Here is a 26,721-nt window from a genome sequence, read left to right on the forward strand (position 1 = left end):
GTAATTCATTGAATCCATGCTTCCCTCTACCAGTGAAATTATCTCCGTGCCACTGCCTGCAACACAAGCCCAGCCCATTTATATGAGCCATCCACCCCCCCACCCCGTGCTTAACGGTTGGAGGGAGGTGCTTTTCATGACATTCTGCAGACTTTTTTCTCCAAACATACCTCTGCTCATTGAGACCAAAAAGGTCTATTTTGACTTCATCAGTCAACAGGACTTGTTTGCAAAATGCATCAGGCTTGTTTAGATGTTCCTTTGCGAACGTCTGGCACTGAATTTTGCGGTGAAGACGCAGGAAAGCTTTTCTTCGGATGACTCTTCCGTGAAGGTCATATTTGCACAGGTGTCGCTGGACAGTAGAACAGTGCACCACCAAACCAGAGTCTGCTAAATCTTCTCGAAGATCTTTTGCAGTCCAGCAATCCTTCGAGCAGTTCTCTCATAGAGTTTTCTTGGCCTTCCAGACCTCAACCTGACCTCCCCCATCCCTGTTAACTGCCATTTCTTAACAACATTACGAACTGAGGAAATCGCTACCTGAAGGCGCTTTGCAATCTTCTTATAGCCTTGTCCTGCCTTGTGGGCATCAGTTATTTTAATTTTAAGAGTGCTAGGCAGCTGCTTAGAGGAGTCAATGGCTGCTGATTGTTGGGACAAAAAAATACCCTAATCGTTCTTAAAATGTTGAAAATAATGTTTCATCTTTAAGTTTATGCCTTTTGGAGGTCAGTTCATATTCTACTCACTTAACTATTCACAATAAAAGGAAATTTTGACCAGTGTCCAAACATTTTCATGCCACTGTAATTCTGGTGAACCAACCCTTTACAAACAATTTTTTGAAGGTACTCATTTGCAGATGTTATAAGATAATATCACTGAAGGAAAAATAAATCCCATGCAAACGATACAGTGATATGTTAGCAAGACAGCCAGGAAAAAAAAAAAAAAAAAAAAACCCACACATTTCACATCTCTTTAGTAGATTCTGCCTTAGGTTGAAGTTAATTATATATTCAATACAATGGGGTTAAAAGATTTGCCTTAAAACTGGTTGGAATATCTACATAGATCCACCGTCATCAAAAATTTTAAAAACATATAAGCCAAACCAAAGGAAATAGAACATGCCGGTACTGCAAGCCTGCACTTTTTCCTCAGCTGCGTTGTTATTTCAGGACGGGTCTCGCGGAGAAAGGGGAAGGGTGTCAAATATTTAAACAAAAAACATTACAGATAATGTAAATTCTCTTTTATTACCGTCTTTTTATGATTCACATAAACATTATGTATGTAACGCTTGGCCAGTTATAATACAAACAGTTGAACATCTCTGCAGTATTTCTGTACGTCTCGATTCCCTCGAAGTGAATGTTCTCAGTTCATCTTACACATTTGCAAACATTGTCAAAGATCATAAAATGTGATATGACAGAAATGTACAAAATAGTCAAGGTACGCTTTCTCAATTAACTTACCTACTGTTACAAAGACAAAAAAAAGTGTATCATGATAGCTCACAGAGGTTGAAAGAGTTCATAAAATGATCAGTGCTTGTTTTGTTGCACATAGCTTTGAGCATGAAGTCTGTCTTAAAGGAATATTTCAACATTTAGAGAAATTTGCACATTTGCTTTTTTTTTTTTCTTTGTCAATTGACCTAGATGGAAAGATCTCACATCTGTCCATTACATTAAAGGCTACAGCCAGCAGCTGGTAAGCTTTGCTGAGCTCCAAGGCTGAAAACAGGGGGAAACAGCTACCCTGGCCCTGTCCAAAGGTAACATTATCAACCTACCAGCACCTCTAAAGATCAGTGCATTTTAGTTTTTGTGTGTTTGGTCAGAGCCACGCGAGTCAAGGGGCCGGGGTTAGCTCAGACATATTCTGAGGAGGACCTACATTAACAAAGGCTGTAAAAGGTTTTAAAACGGCAGATTACAAATAAAGATAATAACTAACTGGTAAGGCTTTAGATGAATTTGAAGCGCATTGATGAATTTTATTGATATGGACGAAACCGCAAAATGTGACGAAATGAAAAAAGTTCCCGTGCTGCTGCACTTGTACATTTTCACGAAAGCTGTGGGTTTTTTTTTCTGTGCTTGCAAAGAAAGTAATCATTGCTTAACGTTAGTAAAGTTTCGATTTCTAATATTTAGCGCTGTAGTGGATACCGATTTTTTTTAAGACTAAAGGAACACGCTTCACAATAAAAGAAATGCTGAATGAGAGAGTACTCTGTGTTCGAGAAGCATGAATACGTAACAAAACTCACAAAAAACAAATCAATTTCTTTAAAGAAATGAGAATGCTGTGAACTATAAAAAAAAAAAATCAAAAAAAATCCAAAAACCACCACAACCCATCTGCTAAAAGAATCAATGTGCATGCAACTTGTAAAGGTTTGTCGGTCATGAATCCTGCAACAAGAAGGCAGACAACTTCCTTTATTTTCTCAGTTTCTTCTGAACCAGTGGGGCTGAAACATGAGCATATAGGGGTCGGAAGAGCATCAGTGTAAAATTCCACTGCTCTGTGTGCAGCCTTTGGGCCCCTGCAGGTATAGGTGTAGTGTGTCAGATTCCAGGCCTCCACTGCTGCAGGTGTAGGTGTAGTGTGTAAAATTCCACTGAGTGCTGCAGACAGCCACCATTTCCAGCTGTGAGTGGGTGATTGCACTCACCGCTCCACCCAGCCTTCCCTTGCTCTGACCTAAGCTCCACTTCACTACAGGGGGGCGTCTGAGGAGTCCTGCGGCAAGTTGGTTTTGTCTGACCAGGAAATGGCCCTAGAGCAGTGGCTGTATCTAAAAGGTAGCCTGAAAAAACACGGTGAGGGAAATAAACACAGGTTTATCCCCCTAGAGAAAGAGAGAGTAAGAGAGAGAGAGAGAGAGAGGAAGCTGGGCCGTTTCTATGGCATTAAGTTTTGTTTTTCCAAAATGGTGGCTTTTATATGAGACACTGCCTTCAGGGGAGCAGGGAGCGCGGCCTCCGTGTAGGTGGGTAAACATCATTGAGATGGTTGAGGTATCCAGACGGGGTGCATTCGCTGTGTTTGGGAGTTGCCATCAAACAAAAACCAATGGTTACGAGCTCCTCTTCCATGTTTTCAAACAGGATTACGTGTTTAGACGGGCCATCCGGTGAAAAAAACAAAAACATGGTGATCTGCTTTCTCTGTAGCTGCAAGTTCAATATGGAAAGAGTTCAGCTCACAAACAGGTACAGTACAGGTGAGGCTTTTTACAGTGCATTCACACAGCCCCGAAGCAAACTTGAGAAACAGCATGGCTGCATACAAAGCCATAGGAAAGATGTAAACGCAGCTTTGCTCTAGGCAGCATGAACTAAAGCCAAGAGGTGTCCGCATGAATTGGGAATGTTGTAGCTGGCATAGAAATTTCACATGATCCAATAAAGTGAGGTGGATGAGAAGACTTCTTTTAAACATGAAGAACTAAGAGATACAATGTCAAAAACAAAAGACAGGATTCACAAACAACTGTCTGTTGTTTGTGAAGGAGCCAGATGTTAGCTATTACAACCCAGTCACAGTGCAGTGTTTACAACATCCAGTCTTTCTCACAGCCAGTAGCTAAAGCAACTATATGCTGTTCGTGGTCAATAAACACCAACAGTTTTCCCAGTAGTCAGATTGGTGCAAATAAAGCCAGATGAAAATTCTCACTGTGTTGTATATGAATGCAATCATAAGGCTTTTTACCAGTAAACATTAAGGTTCTTTACAGGCACTTATATCAAATCAGAGTTTAACAAATCCTCCTGATTAAAAGGATACAGAGAAGAGATCAGGATGTTTGCATTTTCCAAAAAGAAAATGATATACTTTAAGAGAGAATCTACAAAAATCCCTAAAGTCCACTTATTCATATACTGCAATTTAGCCAAAAAAAGGCTACTGGCTATCATTTCCCAAGTGATTCCAAGGTTATGGCTGAGGATCTCTTCTGAGAAACTTCTTTTTCGGGATCTCGCTGAGTGAGAAGGGAAGGGAGAGGAATGAGGGGTTCTCCTTCCGGGAGACGATGCAGTCCTTGATGGCTTCTTTAATAACCTACAAGTGACGAATACAGCGATTAAATCCAAAATACCATATTGCATTGTCAATGAGGACAAATAATGCTACCTGAAATCCATCACGCTCTATTTAAAAAGCTCAGGTAGTAATAAGAGGTCTTTAAGTTCACTGACGATTTCACTATCATCCAACAATGTCCTTTAGTTTTATTATATATTTTACGGTATTTCTGTACATTGACTCATTTGCTGTTGAACGAAGCTCTTAAAAGCAATGTTTGTCTGAAAATGAACATGTTTACACTACTGGTCGAATGTTTTCAAGCATCTCCTTTTTTCCAGTTGTTATTGAAATTTAAGCAATGTAATGTCTCAGTGTACTCTGAAATTAAAGCACAGAACAAATTAAAAAAAGAAAATTAAAAAAAAAAGGAATCATGGAAATTAAATCCTAAATGTAATTAAATTTTTGACTCAACCTGTAGCCGAACACACTCAGGATGTTCTCTCTACGATGTTGATTTTCATTTTGCTCAGAAAGATGGTCAGAGCACTGTTGTAAAAGTTCCATCAAATGTGTTGCAGTTGTAGGCTAGCTTGCTTTCACCTTCTGTTCGCCTTCCAGTTCATCCAAAACCAGGTCCATTTGGTTTAAGTCTGGACACTGCGCTGGTCTTCCATCCTGTGAAGCTACCATCTAGTTCTTTTCTTTTAATGTTTTGGGTCATTATCTGGCTGCAGGATGAGCCCCTGAACAACCAGTCTGTCTTCGTTTGCTAATTGCGTGTTTCTCACCATTCTGGTAGCAATATACAGTAATACTTCTTGCAGTACAGTATGGTCCTGATAATGCATCAGAGGGTGCAGTGACACGGTTTGTTCCAGCACTGCCTTTGTACAGACAGAGGGTTTGTAAGTAATGAACAAAAGACACAACACCTGTAGCAATTGTTTAACTTTCAAGCTTCATTTGCTTACATTGCTGCAGGAAAGCTTTGAATTAGCTTTGAATTTCTATGAAATTTACATGATTTTTCAGTTTTTGGTGACCTAAACTATTTTTTTTTTAACTTTGGCAGTTTACCACTTACTTTTGTACCATTTAAGTTTCTTCACAAGACTCAAACTGCTGAACTTTCAATAAAAACTGGAAAAATGGTGGAATTCTAAAACATTTGACCAGTAGTGTATGTCATCATCAAGATGCACACAATTGTTTCAAGTTTACTGGCACATCCAATTATGGTGAGATAATTTACCACACTTGCTGTTGCTGGGCAGGCTTTTCAAGTTTCAATAACATTTGACTGACTTGCCATGTAGGGTGGAATGTGGTTTTCCACACATTAGTGTGGAAGCGGTGCTTTGAGCTAAACGCTAACAACAGCATGCAAACAGACTCATAGGGACAGTGCTACCATGCTGATGATGCCGGTGTGATTTTGCCATGTTCACATCTTAGTTTAGTTTTAGTGTGCTAACATTTGCTAATCAAAAATAAACACAAACTACAGCTGAGTCTGACGGGAATGTTGTTAGTTTTGCAGGTGTTTGGTCAAAAACCAAAGTAGTGCACAAATAAAAATTTTGATCTGAGGATGGCGCTAGATGGAAGGTGAAGGGATTACCAAAGTTATTACAGTTAATGCTGAGGAGGATATGAACATCTGTACCAAATTTAATGGTATACTATCCAATAGTCATTGAGACATTTAACTAAACACAAATATCAACCTCACAGTGGCACAGGAGGAAAAGTTAAGGGATTATCAAAGTCAGTAGGATTCATTATCTGGGGACCATGAATGTCTGCAGAAAATTTCCATCGAATATTGAAATCCATCAAATAGTTGTTGAGCTATTTCAGCCTAAACCAAAGTGTTGGGCCGAGCAAACAACATTGCTATCTCTACAGCCACACAGCTGGCATGGCTAAAAAAGTTGACTGGAGCTGCTTTAAATCTATCAGAGATCTGTGTGCGCAAATTTTATTGGGAGCCTCGTGCAGTTTGGTGCAACGGATTAATGCTGGATAAGTTACCAAACTTTGGTGTTGCTCGGCAGATCTTTTTGTATATCGATGAAGTCTGACTGGAGTAACATCAAGCTGGAATGTGGTTTTCTATAGGATAGTGCTGCTGCCTGACTGTGTACCTAGGGAAAATATCTACTGACAGTAAAAGTCTGTCTGAATGAGCTGATCTTCCAGTAAAATCAAATGCACCACATCACACATGAATCATTACAGCAGCAGGGAAGTGACTCAGATACAGTGAGTGAAAGTCAGTCTGACCGCACACTGACACACCTACTGTAAACTAGTCAACACTTGTACTATCAGCTCTTAGACGGGCCTTTGGGATTTGAAATTTTTCATGTTGCACAATTAATTGGTATTTGTGTAGTGACAACATGGAAATGCAATACTAAATGGAGATAATTGCAAAAAACAATGAATGACTGAGGGAATTCATGAAAAACTATAATGTGCACTGCACATTACTATTGACTACTGTTCCTTGAGGTCAGAAATCTTATCTACGGCATTTTTTTTAAAAATTCCTCCACATAAACATCACGTGGTGAAATCATAGGGACCGAACTAACCTCCAGGTTGTTGAGAGTGTTGAACTCCATGAGGTCATGGAGTCGGATGAAGGCCTCGTTGGAGTACTGGAAATTGAAAGTGGAGAAAGGTGTCTCGGGGTCATCAAAGATGTCAAAATCTGCGAACTCATTCTCCTTCTCAGTCTCTCTGGGAACACCTGTAAGTACGTTTATAAATATGAATAAATAAATGCGTAAAAATTTTTCCTCAAAAATGTATTTTTCAAAATTTCTTCAAAAACGGATTCAAATACTTGGTATGAACGACTCACATGATGGCAGAGTGGGTCAACAATCCACTTGTCACCCTAACGACCCTAAAGGTTTTAGCACTCATGCAGACGTTGACGTTTGTGATCGTAACGACTCACAGGAGGGTCAACGACTCATATGACCTCACCGACTCAAAAGTGTTGCTGATCTCACCATTGGATATATACCTGGAACTCCCAACTACTCAGTTTGAACTGAAGAAGCCTTTCGGATGAGAGGCGAAACGTCTTCAAGAACAGTTGCCTTCACATAGCACTTACAGAATGCTTGATATCAAAATTGGGACAAAATATATGTTGTGTTCAAGGTCTACTTTTTTTTTTTTTTTACTTTTTGCGCTTTTGATCATATTACATGATCCTCATTGGCAGATGGAATTTTCTCATTTGTCATGGATATGTACATGTTAAAAATTCAATTATTTCCAAGCACTTTATGGATTTCTAGTCTATATCGGTTTAAAGTTTCAAAGGGGCCCTTGAAACAACCAAACTGATTGGTTTAAATTTGATTTCTGAGATTGTTATATCAAGAAGGTCACGAATGTAGAAACTCAGCCGACATGAATGAGTCCATTAAGTGGCCAGAAAAAATGGAAATTTAAACATCCACAGTTTTAATGACAGCTGTGTGAACTGTGTGATGTAATTAAAAGCTCCACAAAGGCTAATACCAGAACTTGAGGTGAGCTTGTTTTGTCAACTAATTAATATATCTCTAATTCCTTTCAAATTCATAGCCCATTGAGGCAATAAAAATCTCTTGTGCCTTTGAAGCACAACACTGTATGCCTCAAATTTGACTTTACTCACCCATGAAGCCAATATATAAACTACGACCAAAATTTTCTTTGGTTAACTGAAATCATACCTACTCTTCAACCAATCAATTGGTCACAGGAAACGTTATCGCTACATTAACTAAATCGGCCACAGTGCGCTGAGTGCTCTCTACCTGGTAGCATTATTAGCCTAAATTAATTATAAATAAACAAAAGCTAGTATTCGCAGCATATTAAATCATTTTAACTCAATTATTTTATACAGAAATTATAACAACAGAGTCAGAGCCCACCAGCATGCACCTGCCCATATTCATAGAAATTCAGAAAATATAACACAAGTCTCAAGCATTAAACACGAAAGAGAAAAGAGCACCCTAACGCTGACAAGTTAGCCTACCGTTTTTAGATGATATTCCATGTTGGTTATTGAGCTGTGATATGCAAACAGCTGTTTACACTCAACTTTTCGGACATCCGTTTTAATGAAATGCAACCACACCGAGGACTTCTATGACATGGTGTCAATTAATTTGTAGCCGACTCTGAGTAAATGTTCAGGTAGAGTTAAAAAAATGTTAAATAAGTAAGACTTAACAGTTTCCATTAGGTTGGGAGAGTTCACAAGTAGTCTGCCCCCCCCCCCGCAGAAGTAAATACTGGATTAATCATGGAAAGCCATTGATATGGCGCATTTTTCCCTATCAAAGTAACACCGGTGATTTTTAACCAATGAAAATTTGGTCTGACGAGAACATATCAACCAATCAATTAACCAGTTGACCGGGAGACAACAGCCCTAATATAAACTAATCATTTTCTTGTCTTTATAGACAGAAAAAAAGAGGTAGAATAAAAAGTGACAACTTTATGGTGCTTTTTTCACTTTAAAAATTGAAGAGAGACTGAATGTCTTGTTTTTACTTCCCATCTGTCTGCAGTGATCTGCGAGGTAACTTGACATCACTGTTAGGTCTAGTTACGGATGGAACAGAGCACACTTCTGACCACACCCAGCAGTGGTGCTGGGTGTGGCAGAATACTACTCCCTATTAATAAATAAAAAGAAATGATGCATAAGTTTTGAAAGGAATTGGAAATAAATGTCTCTTTCATTGTAAGGAAAAATGTCTGCCTCATCTATTCCACATAAAATAGTGTGACTAAATACTCTCAACATGCATTTACTACTGTAGCTTTTTCTGGATCTTTGAGTCGGGGATGGAGTTTTCTCAGCATTATTTTATAAACCTGTTAACAATTTCTAAGGTAAAGAATGAACTTTCCTGATCACTGTTATAATAATTTGCTCCACTCGCACCTGATTCTGCATCTGCTTTTTGAGAAAAACTTCAACATTTATCCTTCTGAATTTGTTTTTATTGAAGGTGTAACGATGTCAGGCCACATGCAGGAGGCTGTTACGGCTTGGAAAATGCAGACATACAGTAGTAATCCAATTCCATAATGGCCTACATAACTTTATTTTTCACAAATGGGAAGTCCATTTATGGTATTTTTCCTTCAGATGTATCTTGGGTTTTTGCTTATCTAATGTCTATAAACAGACTGCGGAAGTATATGGGCTGATGACCTACTAAATGCAAAGTCAGTGTGTCTTTGTACGTCTCATGATGTATGGCATGTTTACACACAGAGCTCTCCCACTGGAGCGAGAGATTCCCTACTGGTACTCGGCTTTTAAAGGAACCATAATTCACTCAAGCAGCTCATAAAACACTGAACACACTGAGGTTCACATCTGCGTGCGCCCACACACACTCACACTGGGCGAAATGAAAGCATGCGTATCAGCAAATACACCATTTCCATCAGAAAACCACAGTGACCCTTAGTAGAGACTTTTTTTATTGAGGTCACTTAGATGAGGGGCCAGACTTTTGGCAAAACATAAAACAACTGTCTGCTGTCAGCTGAATATGGTTCAATTGCACAGCGCAACTTCAAGGAAGAGATGCCTCATGTGCTATGACGGAAAACCAGCATTATCATAATAGTAACATATTTTCCCCCTCACACAGGCTGTAGAAAACTCCACATACGCACATACTTACCAGGTGCTTTGAATTGCCTAAAGTTGATGTTGACCAGGACAAAGTGGATGACAGTCGGGCAGTTCTTTTCTCCTCTCTTTGGTTTGAAGACGTAGCATTCCTTCAGGCCCTCGCGGTCGAAGACTTTGGGGTCGATCTTGGGGAATGGGAGCTTGTTCATTCGAGCCCACTTTTCTGCTAGCAGAAGCTCCTGTGGCACACATTTACAAATTAGAAAAACTTTGGTCTTGATCCTTCGTTTGCAAGGATCACTTTTAGCAATTTGTGACGGCAAAAAAAGGTCAAATTCCGACCTTGAATGGGGGGCTGGAGTCGCTCGGCCGTGCAGAAAAGTCGAAGGAGATGATGAGGTCAACACCACGTTGCGGTCGCAGAATGAGAGGGTAGGGGAGGTTGTAGGTCAGGCCGCTGTCCACCACATGGATCTTCTTACTCTTCACATCCAGAGGCTCGTAGATACGATCAAACTCATCAGGGTCTGAGAAAATCACACGCAATCCAATAAATGATGCAACAGGAATGGAAAGATTTCTGATCTCCGCCAACAAATTTTATTCCACACGACTGACCAGAATGATTTAACTGCGTAAGGATTCACTTACATACGTAAAAAGTAAGAAGTAGGGCTGGGTATTATTTGAAATGTTTTAATACTGATGCCTATAACACACTTGTGTTTCAGTACCAGCAAATAACAATTACTTAAAATGACTACGTGTAATGTGAAATAAGTCGCTGAGAGTGATGAACCCAAAGATAATTAGAGAAAAACTCTGAACTTCCCCTCAGGTCTATCAAGTTTTTTTTAGCATTCTCCAGCACAAAACAGCAGACATACTAAGTTAGTGACTAGTTGGTGAACATAGTGGAGCATTTAGCAGCTAAAGAACTAAATATTTCCCTCAGGAGTTGCTATGGACCAAAAAGAGAGCTAAAAGGACACAATTCAAGATGAATACTAATGAATGCTTTAATTTTTGTACACAAATAGCCGTACAAAGACTTAGCCAAAATAAAGTACATTGCAACAAAATTATGATTGAGTTTTAGGCAATTTGGTGTAATTGGTGCAGTATAAAAAATATACCGAGGTTAAGTTAGATAACCAGCTCTTACTATACTTAGATGTACACGCATTTACAAGCAAATTAAGACACAGGGTACTGTACAGTTATTCTTATCTATTTCCAAATATTTCAGTATCATTCCGGCTGTGTCTGAAAGGATTACTAAAATGATGAAAGAAAGAAATGTAGGATTAAAACCGCAAGATGTAAAATTATTATGTGAAGTCTTGTTTTTGACTGCTGTAAATAATGCTGGAAAGAATGTCAAAGAAGCATGCCTGTTAGAGCGAAATTCTCTCTTTGTTTCCCCAGAGAGTGATAATAGCGAGAAAAAACCTGTTTCAGTGTTCATATGGGCACCTGACTACTGCTTTAAGACAGACTTGTAAGACTGGGAACCTATCCTTCAAGTCTAAAAGTGGTGATTTCTGACAATCTTTCATCCTTCTTACCTGTAACAGCATCCACCTCCTCCTCAGGTGGGGGAGAGTGATACATGACCTCAGTGAGTGGAGAGAATGGGATGCTGGTGTTCAGGTGCAGGCCCAGCATGAAGTTATGCACCTGGTAACACGGTGAGAATGGGTTATGGAGAGGGAAAGAGGCAGGTTGTTGGGAAATTAACCACAGGAAAATTGAAACAAGAATGCAGCTAGAGCACACGCAGTGCTTTGTATGAAGGGTTACATGATTTTAACGGTTTTACGTGAATGAACGTATTCAGGTACCTTCCCAGCCCGGCCTTCTCTTGTGTTGAACAAGGCAGAGTCACTGAAGAGCGATGTGAACATTCGCTGAACCCAGCTGGCCTTAGTGGTGCGATCATCGTCCTCTGCCTCCAGGTTCTCCGTACCACCTAAACACCGAAGCAATGGCAGACAAAAGATTGTCAAATCCTGTGACAAAGATTTTAACTGAGGCTAAGGGTCCATTTCTTTTTCTGCAATAAAACTAGGAGAATTTGCAACTTAATTGCAACTAAATCAGAAGAGGTTACCTAAATGCCTAAAATACACTAAATGATCAAATTTAACGCTACAAACAAACATTCAAAACAAATGACATTTCGAATATATAAATCACGTAACCAGGAACGGTAGAATCTAAAATGCAAGTCAACATCAAAAATTTCCTAAATGTTATGGAAAGTGCTTTGAGACTTTTTAAAAATTGGACTTTTGCTGTTAATTCTACAGCGTAGCACAAATGTGTCAAAACCATATAATCAGATCAGACTATTTTTTCACAGCACAGTTACAGACACATACAAAATATAATTACTGTTTTTTTTTTTTATTATTCACCTAAGTGTCTTGTTTTAAGGTCTCTTGAATTGAAAACATAGAGGGTATCTTTTGCAACGTCTGCTACTGTCACTCGTGGGTGGGACTCAGTTGGAGAGAGGTAATGTTATGTACTTACCGTGCACCAATCACGACCCACACAGTCCTGATCAATCACATTTTTTTTTTTAATGTTTTACTCTAAATAAATACATATTTTTCCCCAAAACTTTAACTTTGGATTCTGCATATTTAGTTATGAATGTTTAATGTTGCAGAGAAAACCTAAGTTGAGACTTTTAAGGGGCTTTGAAGATGCTCCATGAAATTGGAACAAAAAAAAAAAGCCAGAACACATTTTATAAGTAGAACTCTGCAGTGTACAAAAAGATTTTTTTTTTGTGACGACTGTAAAAACAAAAATGTAATTGAAGGATAATATAATTTGAAACAAAAATCAGTCTTTCACCCTTTTAGCCCGACCCTTTCTCTCTCTTCCTCTTTCTATCTTTAGTTCTTAGTTCTACTATTTCACTCAGAACTCAACTTGCAAAGAGATAGCAATAACTTAAAAAAATGAAATAAAATCAGCATTATTAATGGGATCATCAAGAGCAAAAATCAAGGGTAAAAAAACCCTTTCAATTCATAACATATTTAAACTATGCCAGATGGAGACTGCAAACCAAATAGTTATAGGTGAAAGCTCAAGAATGTTTTCATGACTTGATAGCATCCACAGCATCTGTTCTGATGTATCTGTGTCACACCAGTAATTTGGGGCAATATTGCCACATATTTAAAAAAAAAAAAAAATGTGTTGAGTTGTGTCAAACTGTTTTTTGACACCATTCATAGTCACGTATCACGATTGCACCATAACAAATTTCATATACTGCACAATAAGGCGTCTGGTGTCTTAGCTCCTCGTATAACTCATGCATATTTTACTGCAGCTCACCTTTGCGTGGCTCGTTGTCATTGTCGAGACTGTCTTCTCCGAGAATGTGCTGCGGTTTGAGCTGCCCTGTAAGGGACAAGACATCTTGACTCATCAGATTACAACTTCAAAAGAGGCTTGTTAATGTTAACAGTGCACCTGACAAAACATTTTTGTTCAGTTATGCGACATTATAAAATTCCCAGTCTATTGTTAATCAAAATAAGTCCCAGGGCAAATGCACTACACCTGATAAACTAATGCATTCTTTAACTGGGTGGACAGGTTTTTAGCACTTCTGTACAATCAATGAACTGTCAAGAGAGCGTCTAAATCTTTGATGGGTCACAACATACAAATGCTGTCAACCGTAAGAAACATCTGATGAGCTCAATGTTGTGGTAACATCACTCAAACACACCAACACAAACAGTCATGCTACTCATTTTATTTCCGGTGAGATAATGTTAGGATGGCTATTTTTAAAAGGTATGAGGATACTTACTGTCGTCAAGTTGTGTGACGATTATTACAGGATGAGACAAAGAGGCAAGTATGAGAAAAGACAAATAACAATAGACTTAGCTGAATGTCAGATTGAGAAGGAGGGTGTACCGCGGAAGTTATTTTATCAGTACATCAATATGAACCAAAGACAAAGACTTTATATGAAAGAAAAACAACTACCCACTTACACCAAGTATTCATGACTAAAAACACCTTGCAGTTAATGTTCAAGATATGTTTCAAGAACCATAAATTTCAAAATATAATGTCACAAATAATAAAAGGGTAATATCCAATTTAATTATATTTTGGATATTTTTCTATTTTGAAAAATACATTTTCTTTTATGCAATAGTTCATTTACTGTCAAGTACATTAAAATGTAGAAAAAATACGTTTTGGACTTACATAAAGATAGATAACTTTATGAGCCTGAAATAGTCTTATAGTTGTCTGAGCACTGTTTTTAATGTTTTGGTTTTTTTAAAAATAATCCTCTATTATATAAACTTCCTTTTAGAGCAAAAGTTTTAAAAAAAAATCTAAATTTTACGTTACTCAATTCTGTTGCATCATTTTATAATATTTCATGTCTTAAGGAGCCGAATTTGATGGCATTTCTTTTCTACTTTGTTCTTTATTTAAGTAGTGCACTTAATAAAAAAGACTGCGGTATTGTGAATCAATGCTTTTATCATTTCAAAATTTTGGCTCATTGTTTTTTTCTATTGGCAAAATTACAATAGCAAAATATTATTATTTAGATGAGACCGAAAGTTACTTTTTTTACCCGCAAAACAGTTGTGGAGGAAAAACAGCCTTATTAAAACAATCCATTTAGTGGCTGTTCTGGAGCTTTCAATCGCATCATATGATGTGTCTCAACAGGTCAATGAACTTTCAGTCTCAAACTTGAAGCCAATATGGATGACAAGTCCTTAAAGTGCTTATAAAACTGGAAATTTGAACATATATAATTCTATGACAACTGAGCAAACTTTATCTGCTGATGAAGCTCATGTGATATGATCAAAAGCTCCTGAACAGCTACTGAATCGACCTTGTGGTGAGATTGTTTTATCAATTACTGGATCAAAGAAATGCATTTAATGAAGTGATTTGCACATATTAGCGAAGAAGTATTATTTAAGTTAGTACAGTGTACGTCAAACCAAACACACAGAAGCAGAAACAGAGAAAGATTACCTAACTCCTCCTCCATGGTGCTGCCACCAGCTGTATCTTTGACTTCCAGCACTCTGTTGAACAGAATCGAGAAGGCACTGCCCCACACACCTGACACAATGAAAACATACTGTAAGTATCATGGGAGAAGCTTTGACCATGCTGTGCATGAAAACGTCTTTCTTACCCATCAGAAAATGGAGAGGATTTTCCTCGTACTTCTTCACAACCGTTCCCATGAAGAACTTGCTTCCAAACAAGTCGGGGGTCATGAAGGTGCCGTACTTTGCCATCCCAATTTCATATGGGCTGAACTCCACCCAGTCTACGGGTTGAAATCTCAGTGTTAATGTAAAAGAAATAAACAAACACCAATACCATATGCCATTCCGTAAGCACCTTTTTCCTGACCACTGCATAGAAAAATTGGTTCCAAATAGGTTGCATTTGTACGCTTCAAAGACAATGTATGGAAAGAGCACAGTTGGTATAAACAAATACCGCTTTTTAATTAGACATTTTTGAAGATGGCATGCTCACACTGAAGCTCTTAATACAACAAGACAAAGTGTCTACAGCTATGCTGCAAAGCCAGCTCTGTGAAGTTGCACTTAGGCACAGCGGTGCTTAGAGCTAAATGCTAACGTCCGCATGCTAATCACATCCATGATGCTAAAATGTTCACAATGACATCGCTAACATGCTGACGTTAAGCAGGTATAATCATTACCATGATTACCATGAGTGTCAAAAGTAGTTATAAAATTCCTTTTATTTTACTTACATGGGACGTATTTCTAAATCCATTTTTTTAAGCAAAACCCAGGGGGCAATAGTATTCTGGTGGAGGAGTACTGGCTGGTTTCTGAGCCTCTCAGCAAAATACTACAAAGCTGCCAAGTGTTGCACGGTACACAATGCACATAGAGTGGTTGGAAGTTGGGGTTCACAGATTAATTTTTTCCAAGGGCCCACAAGGGGTTTAGTCTGGCCCTGCGTAGAGAGAGATGTAGCAAAGGCCAGAGCAGACTTGCGGTATGGAAAGTCTATACCACAACCTGAACATAACAAGTCATTATGACGTAGTTGTACCAGCTTTTACAGCAACAAGCTTTGATACACAAACACTTAGGTATGCAAGCACAAATACTGCATACAAACATACACACAGTCATATCCCCATACAATAGAAGTACTTAAACCTCTGTAACCTTTCAGACAATAATTGCCTCTTAAATGTGCAGATTATTTCACGTCTTGGCTTTACTTAAGCTGTCTTTTGACAGTGCGGTATTTTCTGTTGAGCCAGCTCATCAAGATACTGGGGAATTTAGGTAAGGGGAGAGTCAAGAAAAAAAAAGAAGAAAAAGTCTTGTCTATTTTACTCACACTTTCAATGACTTAGCACTTTTGTGTCTACTCTGTGATTGTCATTTTTTAGATTTGGGAATGATGATGAGAACTAACAACAGAAAAACTACATGTAATTCTAGATTAAGAATGAGTTTGGGCTTGCCCTGAGGCATATCAGAGTGACACTACACAAAATGTGCAATTCATCACTTCACAGTATGAAGCATGTCTCCTATTACCTAGGTGAGACATTGTCAATATGGATCTCTAACTACAGAGTTATTATCACTGTTTTCCTTGGCTTTGTGACAACATCAAATTGATTCGATACTGTGGAACTGGAAACTAAAACGTGCTTAGAGACTGTCTCCTATTTATTCTCTACAGAAGAGCTCCAGAAGGTGTCTCCAAAGGAATTTACCCAATTGAGTCTTACTGCAAGACTATGGTTTCTGGTTAGTGCACAGTATCTGTGTGGTCTACATCAACAATGAGGAAGTATTGTACAACTTGGGACCAAACCTATCATGGCCTTATGCACACTACTCAGTTGCTTGATATAGTTCAGTTTCTATATGACACCACAAAGCTATCATTAGATGACAGCCAACCATGTCATGAAACTTCCTCGCTGTGCTAGCAGAGCAGCATTATAAGGAAATATGTGCCGCTTGCCTAATTTGCATGTAGTCAAACTCATCTGATCATCTGCAGTTACTCATTACATATGCAAAAAAGGTCTGTGAGTGACATGGGGTACATGCAATATACAAGTTAACAGGAAAGCACGTGCAGATACTTAAAATACGACAGATATTTACCTGCAAACATGAGCTCAGAAACATCTGGCTTGACATGCAGACATGTGAAGAGAGGAAGAGGACTCTGTGCCTGGTTTATTTTCTCCTGGATTTCACTCAGCTTGATGTCCATCCTCTGGTGGGAGAGAGCACAGTCATTGAATCATTTACGCTTGCATTTATTCATACACATGTACTCCTGCAGTGGATGCTCAAACAGTATTTTTACATATTATTCTCTGCTGGCAGCACTCAGCTTTTCATTTGAGTGTGACAGTCATGATTATGTGAAAGTACAATAAAAAAAACTTGTGGGGAAGAAAAAGTACAAAAATGAAAAAAAGGGCTTAAATTAGGTTTGGATGAGATGTCAGTTCAAAAGAAAAGAGAGGATATGAAAGGGAAGAGGAGGATTGACATACAAAAGCAAAAAAAGAGGTGTACAAATAAGGAATTCCTTTAAGATTAAAACAAACAACAGCTGTCTGCCGACTCTTACCGCAGGTATAAGCGTCTCTCCTATGAGCATACCAAAGATATCGGTAAAGGTAACAGGCTGCCCTGAGGCTTTTTTGGTCCACAGGGCCTGGATGTAATTGGTGATGTGTTGGGGCAGCAACAGCCTCAGGGGGTTACTGCTAACTCTCTGCATCAGCTCCTTATTGATTTCCATTGGGCCCTTATTTGGAAAGTCAGGGTGGGAATAGAGAGAGGACATGTACCTACAGGGACAAAGAGGGAGCAAGAAAGTTAGAAAGAGGCATTACACAAATAACAGGTGCAAGGTAAAATGTTATCAAATCAGTTAATACATGCTTAAAACAATCCCGCTGCTCTTTTTGAGAAGGTTTATGCAGGAAATGCCGTACTTGTATTGAAGTTACATCCACTCAACAAACATTAAGATGGAGACTGAAAAAAGCCTTAGGTACTTGCTTGATGTCAGCTTCATACCAGCAGAGGAGAGAGGAAAGTTAGCCAGAGCAGGGAGGAGGCAACACCGAAGAAGAGTCAGACAGACAGAAAGGTCAAGAGAGACGTGACAACAAAGACAAAGATAAAAAGAGAGAAAGTGTCTTTAAAAATAAAAGAGGTCAGAGAAAGGCAGGGTACAAAAAGAGAGAAGAATAGGAGAAATAAAAACTGACCATGTGGATCCGGAGAGGCCGGCAATATACGTGGCACAATCCAGGACCCCAGACTCAAACAGGGCCTTCATCACACCTGCAAAGCCGACCATGGCACGGAAACCGCCTCCTGAGCCTGCTATTGCTATCACTGGTACCTGCAGCACACACACACACACACACACACACACACACACACACACACACACACACACACACACACACACACACACACACACGCACACACACACGCACACACACACACACAAACAGAAGGTCATAAGAGGAAGAAGAAGACAGAGGCGTGTTTAATCACATAATTACATACTACACAACTACGAGCATGACTCTCACATCATTCAATCTCATTCTTTCAGCCTGAGTACCTTTTCTCCAATGTCTCTATGCAGTGAGTTTCCCATGCCCGTTGTGTCACACCTTCAGAATATTTTTTAACTTGTGCTCTCAGATTTTCAACAATTTCATAACTGTCATTGCGCAAACTGGCTTCCTTCCTCTTGTCTGTGTTTATCTCATCGTCAGTTTTGAATATTCTAACAGAAATATTTAAACAAAAGACATCCTTGGCATGGAGTTAAGGGATGGTGTAGCATAGAGAAAGGCAGTAGCTGGTTATCTCATTCCTCTGGAGCTTCCGGGATATGCTTAAGACACGAACAAGCTTGGCTGGAGATTACAGCCAGCTCCAAGGGCATGTAGCCATAACCACACCAGGGAGAAAATGAAACTTAGCTTAGCAGGGGAGAGGAACTTGGAGCTTTGTGAGGCTTACTGTATGGGCCACGTTCTCAGTGTGAGAAAATGTGTAGGTGTTATAATAAACTGAGAACACAGTTTGTGAGAACGTGCGTCAAAGGTTTGGATTTAACAAGTGAGAAAGGCTGCAGCAAGTGTGGATACACTACATGGAAGCAGACCTCAAAACTCTGCACTGTTATTCTTTGCGAATTTTTTTTTCATCTTCATCAGTAAATGCTACAGATCATAAGAGTGAGACTGCAGTAGAATGAGAGATTCCACAGCGAGCACACACATCACACCCAACATTTCTGTTATATCCTGTACATGTACAATCTTAAGAGGCTATGGCAGCCACGGCTCAGTCAGCCAACTCACTTGAAATGGATTAATCCCCTCTCAGCACTCCCCATGAGGGAACACAAAGCACAGCACAACGGGGAGCGGGGAGTGACAATATTACAGACTAATGAAATGCTACATAAATAGCAGTTGTAGCATATGACAGCATAGCTTTCCCAACGAGCTGTAATTAGCAGGCTAGCAGCAGAAGAGTGAGCAGAATACTGACAGCTAAAGTTCACTACCATATCCACACAAAAACCAAAGTGGTCTAACTGTATCCCCGTTTCTAGTCTTTATGCTAAGCTACTGTAAGCTAATGGGTTTAACCTGTTTATCATCATATTTTTTTACTGATTAAACAAACAAGATATAAAATGTTTATTAGCGAAATTGAGATGTGCTACGGTGGGTTTTGTTATCTTCGGAAAGATGCAGCTAGCCGTTTTACCCCATTTCCAGTCTTTGTGCTAAGCTAACAGCTACAGCTGCTGGCTGTAGCTTCATATTTAATGGAAAGATATGAGAGTGGTATAAAGTTTCTCATTAAACGAATAATTACCTTCGCCAAAATGTCAAACTATTCCTTTAAGTATCAGTCAGTCACCAGAAACAGAGTAAAGAACCAAATGCCTTTTTGTCAGCCCACAGCAGCCATTCAGTTTTCATGTTAAATGTAAAGATTTTTGATACTCCAGCATTATAATATATGTAGTAAAGTAACCTCCGCTGGAGAGCTGGGGAGGAAACGAGGCTTCTCCATATCTAGCAGCTTCTTGATGCCCAGCATCACTCTCTCTCTGCGGGTTTGTCTGAACTGTTTTTCTTGGTCGCAAAGGGCCAGGCTGAACCGCAGGTCCAGTTTGGTGCTGAAGATAAAAGGGACAGAAATAAGGTTAATTAAATCTGATAATAGGGAGGCAAACAATATGTAATGTTTTACATTTTCTGCTGGGAGACAGATAAAGCATACGATTTCTCCATTTCCGTAACACTACTGATAATGTTGAAACCAATCTGCCTCAATGTGGTCTGGTGAGAAACACACATCCACAGACAAACAGTCCTGGCCTCTCACCTTTTACCACTCACCTTCTCATAATTACTAACCTTACAAACACGTATGGCATTTCCAAATCCTCCCACTAACTCCTACACAACTATCCTTTAGTTACTGAGTTACACTGCTTTAAGTTCTAATTTTAGTTGCTGCACTGCTCCCAGTCAATTCCAATGTATTCTTGAATTCCAGTGCTTTCTTGAACCTGTGACGGATTTGTACACAGGCTATGAGGTACATATACCCGGTATTACCTTTTCACACGAGGGCTTTTAGGTTAAACAGAAAATAGTAAATAGCGCTAACAAGTATCGATGTGAAACAAAATCAAAAGAAATTAATTTTGAAGGGAATACATACCATATCTCCAGCAACATCTCTAAGTGTACTTTGGTTGCCTGTCAAAACAATTAAATATACCTGGTTATTGCTCAGAAGAGGAGCAGCTGATTGTAGCTGGTAATTTTGTCAACGGCCAAATAAAAAGTGTCACGAATGAAATTAATTAGGTGAAAAAGAAAATAAGAGGGAGAGAGAGAGAGTGATCATTAATTTAAAACTTTTTGCATATATGTGTATATATATATATATATATATACACATATACATATATATTTTTATATATATATATACACACACACATATATATACACACACACACATATATATATATATATATATATATATATATATACACATATATTTTGCATAATAGTAATTTATTTTAAAAAGTAATTAATCACTTTATAGAGCTGTATCATTTAGTTAATGTGTCATAATTAACCACCAAAAAGGTCTACAATTATTCTGTTGGCACACGCTAGCCTCTATACACATGCAGTCTATCTTTGGTCATTGCAGTGATTCACTGAAAGATGTATGGCAATATGCAATATTGTACCAAATGGAAAATGTCAGGTTTCATGTACATTTCCTTGTAATCCATCTTCAGATTCTTTGGGAACCACAGGATCTTAACTAGAATTTAAAGTAAGCTTCTGTAAGTTTCAACAACGCTTACCTGTACAACATGAGTTTATAATGATGAATCTGTCAAAGAGTTTGTGTGATTAAATGTCTTACTTTGCCAATGAGGAAAGTCTCCACCTTTTTCTGGCCCACTTTGAGCTTGGTGATGTCGAAGGACGCCGTCCCGAGTGTCTCATCCATCACATAATTGGCGTCCATTAATGTTAACTGATTGGAATTAGCAACATCACCTCATGGTTAAATACATATTGAGAGCTACACATTTGTTATTCTGGCCTGTGTCTAAGTTCCTCTGAACAACTAGTCTTCTAACCGATTAGGTTTTGTGAAGAGGTTAAACAATGATGAATGTAATCAAAAAATGTATCTATTTTCCTTAGATGACCCTTAAATAATGTGCCATGAGTCATTCTGATTACAGTTTCAATGATGATACTATTTATCTCATATTCTCTCGAATCAGGCTAAAAATAGCAAGGTGTTTATGGGGGTTTATGCTCCACCACATTCCTGCTTGTCATCCTGTACTGGTATGGACTGTGCTAGACAATGAAATGAAGGTTTAACCTCCAAGACGTTCTGCTGGTTGGGGTCCAATATGAAGTGAAAGGTCTCGTTCCATTTTGGGTTGACGTCGTTGTCAATGTGCTTGGTCCTCTTTCTGCTCTCTGGGGCTGTTGGGATGAACAGCTCCACATATGGATCTGGGGTGTCCACTGCACACACAAACGAATTACTTAACATTAGAATCTCAAAGTCCAAGTATGCCCATATTCAGTTTAAATACATTTGTATTTTTATTTTTATTTTTTTTATGATAGGTTTGCAGTGATCTAAAATAATTTTGGTGGGCATTTTCCCCACATAGAGACAATTCCAGTAAAAATAACACGAACACACAGATGTAACTATGTGTTTGACTATGCGCACGCAGCGAATTCTAAATAATTTGCAGCAGCAAAAAGTTTTAATGTTAGAATCACATGAACAGGGCCAAAAAAAAAAAGCTGTATTAGGACTCACACAGGTCACCCAGTGCTCCCTTGGTGACGCTCTCAGCTCGAACCACTGTCACTGTGAATTTGTGAGAAAACTGCTGCTCCACCTGCATTAAAACAGTCATTCAGATCAGTTTTGCTTCCCTTTATCACTTGGGAAAGTCAGTCCAACCACAATGATAAAAAAAGAGATTAAAAACCCCAAATCAGACAGCGAATAACCCATAGCAAATTCTGACATACTGTTTGATGTAAGAAGGTTCACTGCATATTCTTGTGTCAGCCTGTGGGAAAATCTCGGTTTTTTGGCAGACTGAAAATGGCCTTCCCATCTGCTGTGAAATTCTTTAACTCAGGGTTCGGTTCTCAGGTTTCTTCAGACCGACCAATAATGACTTTCTTCTTGCATGTGGGCAGCAAAATGCTTGTTTTTAAAACATGTGGTAACACTTTCTAATGCGGACCGGGATTTACGGTGTAATTTTTCTTTGTATGAATCAGTACCAGTTAAATACTTACGTGTTCCGACAGGCACTGAAATTAATGTCGGTGGAAGAAAACAATGCTTTATAATGGCAGTTTTTGTCAGATGGACAACAGATTTTCTGTCGGGGAAAAGCTTACCTGGTAAGTACACTGAGAAAATTGCAAAAGCATTTGTTCTGATTGTACTTGAACTATTACTATAAGGAACAGGGACAGCACCTACACCATAATGAATCCAAAGAACATAAACTGGTAGGCTCAACTGCCTATGCAGTTTACTAGCATCTACCCTGTTTCAGTACATTGCTGGACTGTAAAAATGTCTGCCAAATCCCTCGTTATTCCAAGATTTCTACCCCTTTTCTGCAAGCTTCCTAGCCCAACTTTTCATCATTTTGGCATCTCCATCTGAGTTTCGAGAGATTTTCCCAAAGCCCCTTTCATTACCTCACTGTACCCCTGCAGTGTTGGTAGCATATTGCAAATGTGAAATTACACTACAAAATTACATTTTTCCCAAACTTCAATTTTGTTTCCCATTACTGGACCCCCTAGGTAACCAGCCTTTACAAAAACAGAAAATTGGAGTATAATTTATTTTGTGTTACAAAAGTGTTAACAAACATGCTAGTACGCAGATCAGTTCCTGCTAATGGCTCCACTCTTTAAAGTTGAAAAATGTGATTTATGTAAATAAGGCATCTTCAGCAGTCATTAATCTCTTAACAGTTTCTCCTTTGTCCCTCACAGATATTTATCACTGAACCCACATGCTGGAATAAGAGCAGAAGCCATTTCTCATTTTTGCTGTTTTGTTTTTGTGTCAGCCTTATAGCCAGCCTTTCTTAGGAAATCTTGATCTCAGTGAATGTCCTTTGTAGTTTTAAGGTGTGAAGAGTCATGATGGTATGTTGCACACCCTAAGTTATGTAGGAAAGTCAATTCAGTTTCAACTGCCCATACACAAGTCTTGAATACATAACAACTTATGAGGCTTTTAACAGATGAGCACAGCTCTACGCAGCTGTGAATCCAGAAATCATACTTCATATCTCATGTTCATCTTTGCTGCTTACAACCAGCCTCATTTGATCTTGTCAACCGCTGGAGTGATAACAAACATGACGTTGCTGCTTAGATGTTTGTTGCAATATTTGCAAATAATTTTTTTTTTGGGGGGGGGGCAAAATTCATCCAAATGGAACATCTCTGATTCTGTTGTAACTCGGCTCAGGTTTACATACTGTACATACAGGGAATAATAACTGTGCCAGTACTCACAATTATATTGGAAGCCATTATGTGTTGTCAGCTGAGTAATTCTCAGGAATGCCTTTGTCAAAATGGGAAATTTAACTCAGGAGAACATCTCAGTCATGAACTGAAGCATTCAGAGCCTGAAAGAAGAAACAAAGAAGCCGAGGATCAGTGCAAATGCAGGATTACAGCTTTAACAGACAGACAGTTGCATGTTAAGAAACACACAATGCTCTGAAATGAAAAACACCTTTTTTTTCTCAGGGTTTCCAACGATAACCTTAGCAAGGTAACCGTCAGTCAACAACATGAGAAAGCCCAGTTATCTACTTTTGACCAGAGCTGCCGCAACGTCAACAACCAGGCCTTTTACTGCAACTTCTTTAGAGGGGCAACGGGAAGTGTGCTGAGCCACGAACCCGTGGTAGGGGGCCTGGGCCCATAGAAAGCATTTATGTGTGTGTAAGTACACCACATGCATGTGTAGAGATGGTGTAAGAAAGATGCCATTAAAAAAAGATGTACTCTATCTTTGAAGCTGATGATATGACCGAACAAAGATGGTGCTTATAATGGTACAGTAAAATGTTTACCTGGGTTTGCATTTACAGAAGAGGTGGTGTGTTGATTATTAGCAAAATCCATACTCTCTCTTTATAATGGATAAAAACACATATGTTGAAAGAAATTTGCATATGGTGTGTGTGTGTGTGTGTGTGTGTGTGTGAGTGTGTGTGTGTGTGAGAAAAAGAGAGAGAGGGAGGGAGAGAAAGAGAGAGACAGAGAGCGAACCTCTGTGTGTGTGTGTGTGTGTGTGTGTGTGTGTGTGTGTGTGTGTGTGTGTGTGTGTGTGCGCGCGCTGGCAATAACAAATCAAGGTCAGCAAGCCTTTTCTCAGCTGTTCACCAAAGCGTATCATTACTGAGGGGACTGAGAGCACGTAGAGCGTCTGTGTGTTCACAGCACTGGTCACGTAGTTTGAAACAGTGGTCCAGCTTTTCAAATTGCCAGTTCACCCTGCCCTCCCCCCGTAGTGCACGGTGACTGCATGGTGGCTGCTGAGCCCTGTGAGTGTGCCAACGTAGCGTCAAAGAGACTTTCACAACAGAAACATTTTCATATGAGGAACACAAGATGTGAAAGAGGCACCCGGCAACCAGCCAGGATGCAAAACAGCGGCAGTAATTACGGGTTTTGCAGGCACCCAGTAAGTCTCCTACTTCCACTTCAGACATAAAAGGTAAAGGTCGGAAGTAAAACACAATCTCACGAGATTACTTCTATGAATCGCTTTGCATTTCCCAAAAGGGATACTACAGCGAAAAGTGATTTTCAGTCAGTGTCGCTCTCATCTGGTTTTTCCTCTGCTTCAGACAAAACTTATCGGGCCACTGCAAACAGGTTTTGCCTGCTCCCTGAAAGCTCGGCAGAATCGCGTCAAGATCTGATAAGCCCCGGTGCTAGAGAATGAGTGAGCAGCAAACGGTGACAGATCATGTTACTGCTTCGGATGATGTAAGACGAGGGAGATAACAATGGCAGACGTTAACCTTGCAATGACGTAAATTTTAAAACATGACACACGGTGCATCAACACGGGCTGTTAGCTAAACGGGTAAGAATATAAACACTGTATGTTGGGCAACTCGTGCTTCCGTTCACACGTATATGCCCCGTTTAGCGCTCGAGCTGGGCTTACTGTGTTATTTATCTGTAAGCGTTAGTAAAAGCGTATCTGAAGTTTCGTTATCCTCTTGCGGAGAGCGAACTGCTCGCGAAGGCTCGCGTTAAACCAACAGCAGCAACAGCAGCAGCAGCAGCCGCAGCCGCAGCAGTTGTTGCTGGCACCGACCTTCCTACTCCGCATTTCTGCCCAAATCCCATGAGCAAAAACCAAACCAAAAAAAAAAATAAATGGAAAAAAAATAAATAAAATAAACACAACACTCTGTCTTGTTAAGAACGGGGAAATGGAAACGTACCTTCACAGCAGCGCGTTTTCCACCTCACATATTCTGAAAAAAAGCTGCCATCGCGAGCACCGTGCCACCACAGCAGCAGGGGAGACGAAGGAGGCGCCTCGCGACGGCTCAGCGCGCACACCCGGCAGTGAGGAGGAGTGTCGGGGGCTTCTGGGAGAGACACAAACAAACGCAAGAACTCACGCGTTTGCCGTGTTAACTGGAAGAAAACAGTCAGGGCAGTTAACGGTTACGAAGAAAAATAAAAGAGAAGCCGCACACAAGAGTCACCCTTTGACTCAGCGGGGAAAGTCGCCGCTGACGACTGCTCCCCGCCGCGCCGGTTGCGTGTTGCTTCCGCCAGGGGGCGCGTAGAGACAGACTGTTGAATAAACAACTTCGCCGTAGACGTCTGAGACCACGACGCAGGGTGACGCCGAGGTTCAGCGTATCTGTAAAACTTTCCCGGTCATTCCCGGTCCCATGTTTCCAGCTGCACCTTGATTACAAGACCCTTTGTGTTCAATGGTTGGGTTCGACACAAATATCATTCTATAAAGTGTCTCTCTCTCTCTCTCCATGCAATATTGCCATAAAATGTTATGCAGAAGCCTCGTTATTTTAAGTAGCTAATAATGTATTTAATTGCTAAGAAAAGAGAGAAAGAAGTGGCTGGACTTAACGCCAACATAGACCCCCTGTCTCTGTGGATTTCATATAACCAGTCAAATACATTCTACCATATTATAAATTAGATGGTAATTTTTCATGAATAAATTAATTCAAATGCATTATTTTGAAAAAAATATATAAGATTGCTC

At 39.5% G+C, this 26,721-nt stretch overlaps 1 protein-coding gene across 1 annotated transcript; it reads right to left on the reverse strand.

Annotated features, from left to right (window-relative positions):
* Positions 1–1,653: 1,653 nt before the first annotated feature.
* pla2g4ab (phospholipase A2, group IVAb (cytosolic, calcium-dependent)) lies at positions 1,654–26,245 on the reverse strand. The gene is made up of 19 exons (XM_040128802.1): positions 25,922–26,245; positions 23,964–24,079; positions 22,222–22,303; positions 21,766–21,914; positions 21,292–21,405; positions 20,569–20,606; positions 19,873–20,017; positions 18,069–18,205; positions 17,420–17,642; positions 16,942–17,056; positions 14,955–15,092; positions 14,789–14,878; positions 13,097–13,162; positions 11,581–11,708; positions 11,305–11,416; positions 10,079–10,263; positions 9,786–9,975; positions 6,657–6,814; positions 1,654–4,086 (listed from the first exon to the last, which is right to left on the reverse strand). Exons 2-19 carry the CDS (start codon positions 23,979–23,981, stop codon positions 3,961–3,963), a joined length of 2,214 nt encoding a protein of 737 aa, XP_039984736.1. The 5' UTR covers positions 23,982–24,079; positions 25,922–26,245; the 3' UTR covers positions 1,654–3,960.
* Between the last annotated feature and the right edge of the window lie 476 nt (positions 26,246–26,721).

Source organism: Xiphias gladius, chromosome 6 (assembly GCF_016859285.1).
Source record: "Xiphias gladius isolate SHS-SW01 ecotype Sanya breed wild chromosome 6, ASM1685928v1, whole genome shotgun sequence".
Lineage (NCBI taxonomy): Eukaryota > Metazoa > Chordata > Actinopteri > Istiophoriformes > Xiphiidae > Xiphias > Xiphias gladius.

Coding starts and splice junctions, on each gene's coding strand:
- pla2g4ab (XM_040128802.1), bottom strand. Junction 17,057..17,419: donor GAGAGACGCTTATACCTGCG/GTAAGAGTCGGC, acceptor CTCTCCCACCAG/AGGATGGACATCAAGCTGAG. Junction 6,815..9,785: donor TAGGCAATTCAAAGCACCTG/GTAAGTATGTGC, acceptor ACGTACTTACAG/GTGTTCCCAGAGAGACTGAG.